General features: G+C 34.5%; 1 protein-coding gene across 1 annotated transcript; it reads right to left on the bottom strand.

The window, feature by feature from the left end:
* Nucleotides 1–511: 511 nt before the first annotated feature.
* LOC125874310 (kirola-like) lies at nucleotides 512–1,474 on the bottom strand. Its single transcript, XM_049555174.1, has 2 exons — nucleotides 1,291–1,474; nucleotides 512–768 (listed from the first exon to the last, which is right to left on the bottom strand). Exons 1-2 carry the CDS (start codon nucleotides 1,472–1,474, stop codon nucleotides 512–514), a joined length of 441 nt encoding a protein of 146 aa, XP_049411131.1.
* Between the last annotated feature and the right edge of the window lie 9,786 nt (nucleotides 1,475–11,260).

Genomic DNA, 11,260 nt, shown 5'->3' with positions numbered 1-11,260 from the left:
TGTAGGATGCGGTGTAGGACGAAAGTGTCTATTTGTTCAATTTTGTATAAGTTTCTGCGATTACTTGTGCACACCCAAAGTTAAAGGCCATAGTTGTCAAATGAAGCCAAGTTAAATGTCATGTTTATGTATTATGTCTTTCATTTATTGCTTGTTGTTTGGGTTTTAACTTGCCATATGAGGGTTTTATGGTAGGCATCATCATGATCAAATTTTGGATAATGACAAGATATTATCTAACAGTTACTCATTATAGGGAATATATCCATAGACGAAGATTGAAATATATAGTACGTATATTCTTCAAACACAATATTAATTATTTATTTAGTATATTCTAATTTCAAATGCAATATTAATTATTTATTTAGTATATTCTAATTTCAAACACAATATTAATTATTTATTCCATACGCTAGCTAGAACTAGCGAATATTTCCATTTATTCATCGTACACACATATGTTTATGTGTATAGACACACAAACATATATAAAACAATACATTTTTTTCTATTTTTTGAGAAAGTGACCCTCAATATTCTTGGTCACATTAAGAATAAAACCCAAGAAATTAAGGGGCTCTGGGTTGTTTTCAATTTTCTTTTCATACTCAAATGTCCATGTAATCCATTGTTGTTCACAGGATGATACGATCGTAAAGGAACTATAGAAATCTAACAAATCTCCACCAATCACTTTCCGGCTTATTGATTTCTTGTAACTGTCGATGGCTTCAATTTCATACTTCACAGTCTTTTCTTGTACATCTGTATTCATTAAATTTAGTAAATACAAAGATGTTACTCTTAGTTCAACTGCACAATTCCTCATGAAAGACTTAAAAGCATTTACAAAATATTATATTTCTTTTACTGTTTTTCATTTTTCTCCAAAAATTATCTGTTAATGCATTTGAATATTGGTTTGTCTACCTTTACTGAATGGAGTAGTCTTTAAAATCTGAAAAGAAGAGCTGACGTTTTGGGGAATATGAGAATTAGTAAGGAAAACTAGAATTAGATTATATTATGTTTGGTATCACAAAAGTAATTTTCCATCAAACAATTTATTTTTATGCCTCCTCCCTTGTTGACTCGAATTCACAACCTTCAGGTTAGAAGTGATAGATGCCTATCATCTGAGCAACTCCCTCTTGTCCAAACATCAGCTAAGTTTTTCATGATGACTATTTTCTCAAAAACATAGTTTTCATACCACAAAATACACTAAGTATAGAAAATTGATGCAAGTAAATCAAATTGAGAGAGAGGATAAATATTGTATGTTACCTTCATTATATTTCATGTTAAAAATCGTACCAACTTTTCCTATTTCACCCTCATGAACCTCAAAATGGTAGATAGTAGGGCTTATGTTGGCTGCTTGATGAGTATTGGTGTGCATAAGATCATGAATCAAGTGTCCTTCACACTTCACCTCCATTGAAGCAATCAACTTGCCTTTGATACCCATATTTTCTTCTCCTCGAAATAGTTATAAGGTGTGAAAAGGAATTGGTGAGAAAATGTTATGAACATGTAATATTTATATAGAGTTTAATTAGCGGTGAAAGCTAGCAAATATATATGTCACGTGTTTTTAGTTGGGGATCTAAGATTAGTGTTATTTCATTTTTTGTAATATTAGGGGTTAGTTTAGTTAAAAATTTAATTGGAAAAGGCTTAGATATGTCATCGAACTTTGAGAAAAGACTTATTTATGTCATCCGTTAAAAGTTTGGCTCATCTATGCCATTTCCGTTTGAGAAACGGTCATCCATGCTATAATTTGTTAACTGAAAATGACATAGATGAGCCAAGTTTTTAACGGATGACATAGATGAAAGTTTCTCAAAGTTCGATGGCATATTTGAGCATTTTCTCTTTTAAAAACTTATTTAACTAATGACGTGACCTAATCGTAATTGACCGTGTGTAAAGAATTGGTTTTGCAAAACCAAACTATTTTCCATTAACAAATAATGGCATGGATCAACCTTTTTTTAAAACGGAAATGACTTCAATGAGCTAAATTTTTAATGGACGACATAAATGAGCCTTTTCTCAACATTCGATGACATATTTGACCATTTTCACAAATAAGGTATATTCATTTTATAGATATATTGAGGTTTACAAATACACGATTCTTAATTTTGTTGAGATATTTAGTGAATACATAAATGAAAAATCTCACCATTTTTAGAGTGATTTCAGCATTTAGGGGTTAATTTACAGGAATTAGGTGATTTTATCAGTTTTTCATACGTGTTTGCCCATAAATATTTTGGTGTTTTGGCTTTCAGACGAATTTTTAGCAAAACCTTGATGGAACTCTCCGTAGGGAATTGAGGGACCAGTACATAGAGTCTCAACATTTCTAGAGTGATTTTTGGTCCTTTAGGAGCCAATTTACAAGAATTAGCGATTTTCTAAGTTTTGGTGTGTATTAGCCTATGAATATTTTGGTGACATGTCTTCTGGATGAATATTTTGCGAAACCCTGTGAAATCCTTCATAGAGTGTTGGGGAGCAGTACGTACAGTCTCACCATATTTAGAGTAATTTTTGGACATTTAGGGGCCAATTTACTTGAATTAGGCAATTTTCTCAGTTTTTCATGTGTTAGCCCATGAATGTTTTTGTCATATGGCTTTCTGATGATTTTTTTGCGAAACCTTCATGGAACCGTCCGTAGTGAGTTGGGGGGAGAAATACAGATAGTCTCACCATTTTAGAGTTATTTTGGGCATTTCGGGGTCAATTTACAAAAGTTAAGCGATTTGCTCAATTTTTCATTTGTGTAAGCCCATGAATATTTTGGTGATATGACTTCTGGATGAATTTTTCGCGAAATCTTTATGGAATTCTCCATATGAAGTTGGGGGAGTGTAAAAATCATTTTAATCAAATAAGTGAATAATGTAACAAGGATTTTCGGCTCGGAGAGTTCTCTACTTTTCTCATACGGGTAAGAGAACCACAATCGATAACTATTTGAAGAAATCAAGGAGTTTAGGTATTTGACTTAAAAACTAAATTTTAAGATTTGACTTTTTTGACCAATTTACAATGTTATATATTTTTGTTTAATTTCCTTTGCCTAATACCTATGGGAGGATGCCTATTTCGTGTGAGAGAGGATTATAAATGGAAGATATTATATTAATTTTTCACATGTCCATTTAGGCTTTTTAAAGTATGAGAAAATGGCTCTTTGTTAGTTTTTGATGAATTTATGTCATGATCTGATTTCTCGGGTCGTAATGGCACCAAGCACATCCCATTAGTAGGTAAGTCTAACTCATAGCCTGGAATCAGAAGCAACTTCTATCATGCGAAAGAACACAAAAGGGGTCGGGGACAATAATAAGGAGGAGAAAGGGAAGTAAACAGATAAAAATACAACAAAACCATCTCAAGACCTTACATTAGTTAGTAATCAAGCATCTAGTCAAATAGAATAGTACAAGGTTTTTCAAATTCAATAAATATAGAACTACCTCTGAAAGCAAAATAAAGACTAATCCTAGCCAACATAGAGGGAGATTAATAACTTTGAATGTCAGGAGCTCACTACAGTCTTTGAATCCTAAAAGCTGCTTCGCACGAGATCCAAATCAAGAAAAGAACTCGTACTATGATTGGTAAGGTGCAGAAGTGTAGCATGACTATCAACAAGTGGTACTCAGTAGGCATAGGGCGACAGAACTCCAAAGATAAGCAAGTATGAACTGTTAAGAAAAATAATGAGAAAACAGTATTGAAGGCAAAGAGAACTTTCTATTTTTGTTGTAGATGAAACCAAATTACAGGTCTCTTAAATAGATAAACCAAGCAACAAACCACCTTCTCCCACTTCTAAAGAAAAGGAAATAATTTAACCACAAACAATTACTGATACCTAAAAACTAGGAACTGCTAAAACATGTTTCATTGAGAAACAACAATTAGAAAGTAATTGCTTAGTTCACTAACAGTTGTAACAAACAATTAAGAGCTACTAAATACTTGACATTCCCTCCCTTAAACTGAAGACTTTGGGTTTATTTTTCTGAAGCTAGATCCACAAAAGTACGAACTCCGAGTAATTCCCTAAGCTTCACAAATGATGCATATTTGAGTGGTTTAGTGAATATGTCAACCACATGATCTTCAGTTCTGCAAAACATAAGATCAATTACTCCATCTTCATTGATATGCTTTCTTCTCAAATGGAAAACTGGATTTCTAGACAACTTTATGGCAGAACTGTTGTCCAATAACTTATTGTTGCTTCTTGTTGCTTGAAGTTCAACTGAGTAAGAAATAGCTTGTGACACACATACCGTTGCAACAACAAATTCAACTTCAGTTGTTGATAAAGTGACGATTGGATGTTTCTTTGATGACCATGAGACTTCACATGAACTCAGTATAAATGCATAACTTGAAGTACTCTTCCGATCAGCTACATCTCCAACATAATCACTATCAGAGAACGCAATCAAATTTGCCATTTCACCCTTTCTATAGACCAATCCAAAATCTATGGCACCTTTTAAGTACTGAAGGATCCTCTTTGCAGCAAGAAGATGTAATTTTTTGGGATTCTCTATAAATCTGCTAATGAGACTTACGACATATGTAATGTCTGGCCCCGTTGCTGATAAGTACATCAAATTTTCCACAATTTGTTTGAAAAAAGTGCTATCGACCTTTTTCCCTCCAATATCCTTTGTAAGCTTCAAGCCAACATCTGATAGGATTGCAATTGCTCATTCGAAACCTGTCTAAAATTTCTCTCACAAACTTCTTTTGAGAAATAAATATTCCATCAACTGATTGCACTATTTCTATGCCAAGAAAGTAATGCGATCTTCCAAGATCTGACATATCAAACTCAAGCATATTTTTTAAACTTTTTTAGCATGAAACTATCATTTCCTGTATAAATCAGATCATCTACATATAAGCATACAATCAACATTTTCCCTCTATCTTCACACTTTGTATGAAGAGTATGCTCATATGGCAATTTTTGAAAACCTTCCTTTTGAAAATAGGCATCAATACAACTATACCAAGCTCTAGGACTTATTTTAGTCCATATAGAGCTTTCTTTAATCTGCAAACTGTATGCTCTTCACAAATCTTAACATAACCAGGAAGTTGTTCAACAAATACATGTTCTTGCAAGTCTCTATGTAGGAAGGCTGATTTCACATCCAATTGGCAGACGAGCCATGAATTTTGAGCGGCCAATGCAATCACCAATCTGATTGTGTCAATTCTGACAACAGGAGAAAAAACTTCTCAGCAATCCATTCCTAATTCTTGTTTGTAGCCTTTCATCATCCATTGCCTTTTGCCATTTTTCATCTTTGACGATACTTTCAAAATTTGTTGGGTCACAATATGAAAATAGAGAAAAATGAGTGAGAGGATCTTCCAATGGATCAATTTCTTTTACCTCGTAATCTGCCATCCATGCTGGCCTTCTTGGAGCACAAGGGGCACATGAATCAGCTACAGTTTCTCTCTGCTCATCCATAACATGTGAAGTTTTAGAACTTCCATGATTGCTATCTTGAGCATTTTTAGGGACTACTACTGTTAGAACTTGCTATTGAGGCTGAATTGCTTCTTCACCATTTTCTCCATCAAGGCATACTAGAATTTTTTCTCCCATGGCATTTTTGTTCCACGATCAAAACTGATTTTCATCAAAGATGAAATCTCGGCTAACTAATAATTTCTTAGTGTTAGGATTATAAAGCCTGTAAGCTTTTGATTGATAACTAACACCGAGAAAAATACATTTCTCTCCCTTGTCGACAAGCTTCTTTCTCTTTTGATCTGGAATATGGTCATATGCAATGCACCCGAAGATTCTAAAGTGATCTACGGCTGGTCGTTGTCCGCTCAATGCTTCCTCCAAAGTCACATTTTTAAATGCAAATGTGGGGCATCTATTCAAGATACGAATAGTCCAATTGACTGCTTCAAGCAAAAAGCTTCTTGAAACACCGCTTCTTGTCAAAATACTTCGCACCATGTACATGATAGTGCGATTTTTCCTCTCACATACTCCTTTTTTGCTGGGGGCGAGTAGGCTGCTGTAAGTTTCCTTTTGATTCCATGAAGCTCACAAAAAATTGCAAATTCATGTTAGTTATATTCTCTCCCATGATATGAACCCGGAGCTTTTATTGGGCTACCGATCTCTTTTTCAACAAGCACTTTGAAGCTTTTAAAAGCTTTGAAAGCTTCATATTTCACCTGCAAAAAGTATATCCAGCTTTTCTGAGTAAAATCGTCAATGAAAGTAATTATATATCTTTTACTTCTATTAGAAGATGGTGTTATCGGTCCAGAAATATCGGAATGGACAAGTTCCAGTGCCTTCTTTGCTCTCCATGAACCCCCTTTGTGGAAAAGAGTTGTGAGACTACTTGCTAACAACACACTCTTCACAAATTTCAGATGGAGCTGAAATTTGAGGTAGACCAATCACCATATTCTTCTGTAGCAAGGTCTTTAATCCAGCGAAATTAAGATGCCCAAAATGAAAATGCCACTGCCAAAGCATCATCTCCTTGTTTTGCTAAGAAGCGTGATTTCTGTATATTATTGAGATAGAGAGGAAACATTTTTTTTGCCGTCATTTTAACTTTAGCAATTAAGCCTAAGTTGTCATCTTGAATCCGATAAATTCCATTTTTAATGACAATTTCATACCCCTTCTCTTGCAACAGACCAAGACTCAACATATTTGACTTCAACTCACAAACATAAAGGACATTAGAAAATATTTGAGCAATATCCCTTTTAGTTTGAATGCTTACCTCTCCTTTTCCCATGACTTAACTTTTGAGTCATTCCTGAACTTCACAAAATCCCGATATGACTCATCTAATATGGAGAAAGCTGACTTGTTTCCGCACATATGATTGCTACAACCATTGTCTAAGTGCCATATATTCTGCTGAATTTCCTCTGTCACTTCTTCCTTCTCTTGATAAACCATTATTAAAGAGATTTCTTCTTCCTTTACTGCAAAAGTGGACTGCCTTCCACCATTTTTATTCAAGTTAGTTCTACATTCTGCTTTATAATGGTCAAACATGTGACATTTGTAGCATTCAACCTTTGACTTGTCTACTGACTTCAGCTTATTGTTGTTATCACAACTTATTTTCCTTCCTTCATAATTTGAAGAGTTTTCTTCAAATTTCTAATGCGAGTGCCTCCCATGCACCATTGTTTCCTCTCCCTCTTCTTCTTCCACGGCCACAACCTTTTGAAGAGTGGTAGTTGGATGAGACTTGAAGAGCTTCTTCCTCGATAGTTTGTCGATTCATTTTTTGCTTATGAATCAACAATGAACTTTGCAATTCATCAATGGAAAGTTCATTGGTTGCTTTGATTCCTCAATTGAACAAACAACATAGCTGAATTTCGACGGCGTGGAGCGAAGGATATTTTCAATAATAGTGAGATATTTCAGATTTTCACCATGTATCCGCATCTTATTTGCTATTGCCATCATCCTCGAGAAGTATTCTGAAATTGATTCTTTCATCTTCATTTGTAGATACTACATCAAAAATTATCCTTTGCGGCAATTAATTAACGGCAATATCTTAATTGCCGCTAAATATGTATTTTAGCGACAATTAAAACTCTTTGTATATGTCCCTAAAGCCTTTAGCGACATTGGTTCTAATGGCACTTAACTAATGTCAGTAAAGACTATAGCACTCTTTATTAATGTCTATATTTATTGTCACTGAAAGTTGTTTTTGTTGTAGTGAGAGTCTCAAAATCAGCACGAAGAGATAGCAATAGTGCCCTTTTGCCTTTGTCGTTCCCTAATAATTCTTCTTCATGGAATCCCATATTTGCTTAGAAGTATCCTTGGAAAGAATAGTTTCCAATATTGAGCGATCAATAGCTTGGAAAAGATAACTCTTTGCTTTGAGATCTTTCAAGTATTAGACCATCCAACTCTGTTTTTTGTGCTTCCAACAAAGTAGTACTAGTTGTTGGCTCTTGCACGCCAGTACTAACAACTAACCAAAACTCCTTGAACCTAAGGAAATTCTCCATCAACATGTTCCAATGGTCATAATGACCATCAAAGCGTGGAATACTTGGTTGAACAAAACTTTCAAATGCAATGTTTTATTGCTACAATAGTACTTAAAGAAAGAGAACTTTCAATAAGCAATGCCCAACACTCACACACGATTTGAGGAACTCTCAGCCTCGCTCGGATACAAATGTTAAGAAAAGTAACAAAAAATAGAGAGAATATTGAAGGCAAACAGAAATTTCTATTTTTGTTGCAGAAGAAACATAATTACAGGACTCTTAAATAGATAAACCAAGCAACAAACCACCTTCTCCCACTCCTAAAGAAAAGGAAATAACTTAACCACAAACAATAATTGATACCTAAAAAATAGGAACTACTAAAACACGTTTCTATGAGAAACAACAACTAGAAAGTAATTGCTTAGTCCACTAACAGCTAGGGGTGTCAAAAGAATATAAAAAACCGAACGAACGAACCAAACCTAACCGAGCCGAATAATTTATGCTATTTTTTAATAATACCGTGAACTTTTATTCAAGTATATAACCATCCAGAACAATTTGAGTGGTCTTTTTAATTTATGAAAAAAACCAAAAAATTCCCGAACCGAACAACATTACAATATATTTTAAATATTAACAATATGTTAAATTTAATATATAAATATATTTTATAACATTTTTCAAATATATATATATATAAAACATAGGTCCTAGCCTCTGGTGACTAGACGACTTTGGGTCTTTTCTCTTTAATTAGCTTTTACCTAATCATTTATATATATATATATATATATATAAAGAGAACCCCTAGGCCCTCCTATGTGGCGCTATCACTGTAACATCCGGCAATTTGAAATAACTATGAAGAAGCTTGGAATTGGAAATAGTCATTTTTGGAAAGAATTAAAAATCTGGAAAATTTGGTTAAGTATGGAAAAAAATGAGTTTTTAGTCAACTTTGAACAGTCATAACTCCTAGATCAGGATAAGTAAGGTGTAGTTCCAGTTATGTTTGCAAAGTTCGTGGAATGGTCTTTCCAACGCCACTGAGTTTGCTCGATTCTGAGTTCGTATGAGGGAGTTATGCCCTTTGGAAGTTGGGCAGTTGGTAGGGAAGTCCGTCCGGAAATTTGTAAGGGTATTTTGGTCTTTTCCCTAACCTATTCTTTTGGATATATATTAGTGCGTTAGACTGATTTTGATCAGTTTTTCTCATTTTAAAGAGTGAGAGTGAGGGTTTGTGAGTGAAAAGGAGAAGAAGAGGAGAAAGAGAAGATCAAGCAAGGTTTCGTCAAAGATCATCGTGGATATTGTCGGGGTTGATCCCTATTAGGTATGTGAGATCATAGTGTTGGGTTAGTTCTTTCCCCCATGTGCTAAACTCTTTTTGATTCCAAGAAAAGATTGGTTGCGTTGTTGAATTCTTGTGGTTGTTCTTGTTGAAGTTTGTGGTTGTGTTGGTTGAAGTTTGTGGTTGTGTTGTTGAAGTTTTTGTTGGTTTGGTGCGTATTCCCAGATGGAATTCTTAGTTAAATCTATTGTTTATTGAGGGTTTTAATTATTCTAAGTGATTGGGGAAGAAACCATTCGATTTTAGGCGATATAGGGTGAGAAAACGAAAAAATAAACTCGCTGAAATTTCTAGGTTGGGGGCCTGGCGCGATGCGCCTCCAGAGCGCACCAAACCCACCTCTGAAGATTAGGTGCTGGCGCCCCGCGCCACCCATAGCGCCAGGGTCACCTGCCCCAACTAGTTTGTCGTCGGTTGCCCCGTTTGAGTTCATTTAAAGTGCACCTTCACTCCTTTTCGATTCTAACTACTCTAAGCTACTTCTAAACACCTAAAAGTCATTCCTAACATGATCATAATCTTGAATTCATAATTCAAATTCAAGGTAGAGTTGAGAGTTATATTTTGATAATTCTTCCGAATATTCTAAGAAAATCCCTTCGAGTCTTTTTGAGGAGTCTTCTACAATTTCTAGTAACTTGTTTCAAGACTCGATCAAGTGAGTAAGAGAATGAGAAGTGTCGTATACATTCGTTCCATGTAGCTTGTACACATTCGAGTTAAGTCGTTCATGCCCATAATTCGACATGAACCATATTTTAAGAAGTCTTTTACAAATGTTTAAACCTTGTTTTAAGACTTAAACGTAGAAGTTAAGCAAGTCAAAGTAAGTCTTTAAAGTTTTTCAAGAGTCTTTATTGAACGTTTTAACTTCATTTTAAGGCTCTTAAGTTCCAAGTTAAGTATAGAATTTCAAGTTGAGTAAAGAGCATAGAGTTCCAAGTTAAGTAAAGAGTATAGAGTCAAGTTCATTTCTGAAAAGTTATTAGGGAACTAAGTATTCCCAAAGAAGTTTATAAATGTTTTCACATTTAAGATGAGAGGAAACTGAGATTTCCAAAAGAGTTTTGAGCAGTTTGAACACTATCTCTTTTAAAGAAAAGATGAGTTTTGCGAAAGAGTTTCTAAAGCATGATTAGTATGACAAATCGAGTATGTCATCAATGTTTAAACTGTATGGTCTCTAGATATACCATCAATGTTTAAGCAGTATGAATATCTCGAATCATCAATAATCATATTAAAATATGGTTTTGAGATGTTCTTTTTAGAAAGAGTTTTGAAGAGCCTTTGGGCTAGTTTTCAAGAAAAAGGAACATTGTTTCCAAGTGAGCCTTTGGGCTATGTTTTGAGTAATTATCTCAACTAAAGAAAGATGTGTTTAAGACAATCATGAGCTAAAGTATTTTTGGGAGTAGTCTTGAGCACCGAATTGGGGATACGAGTTCATATTAACTCAACTCTCCATAAGAACCATGTAGCCAACATGGGATTTAACGGGTCATACTTTTTAGATGATCACGTAAAGTTAAGCTAGTGGATCCACTTAGTAAAGTTAGCTTCCTATATCATGGCAAGGTATAGGATGGTCCTTGGGCAACGTGAGGTAAAATGTTATATCACTACTTAAGCATGTAGTGGTGGCTGTCGATTAGAGAACTCCCACAGTAGAAATTGCATGGTTCCTCAGGGGTTCTAATTAGTATGGATGGGGGTATGGGACTTCATTCATGCATTGCACAAGTAAACTTCGAGAGGAAGTATGGTAATTTCATAATATTATATAAATATGATTTTTACGTCATGTTTTAAATAGTTTTACAAGCT

This window comes from Solanum stenotomum, chromosome 1 (genome assembly GCF_019186545.1).
Source record: "Solanum stenotomum isolate F172 chromosome 1, ASM1918654v1, whole genome shotgun sequence".
NCBI classification, from domain to species: domain Eukaryota; kingdom Viridiplantae; phylum Streptophyta; class Magnoliopsida; order Solanales; family Solanaceae; genus Solanum; species Solanum stenotomum.
The sequence above is the reverse complement of the archived record's forward strand: the minus strand, read 5'-3'. Positions and strand labels throughout refer to the sequence as shown.

Coding starts and splice junctions, on each gene's coding strand:
- LOC125874310 (XM_049555174.1), bottom strand. CDS start 1,474: ATGGGTATCAAAGGCAAGTTGATTGCTTCAATGGAGGTGAAGTGTGAA. Junction 769..1,290: donor TAACATGAAATATAATGAAG/GTAACATACAAT, acceptor TAATGAATACAG/ATGTACAAGAAAAGACTGTG.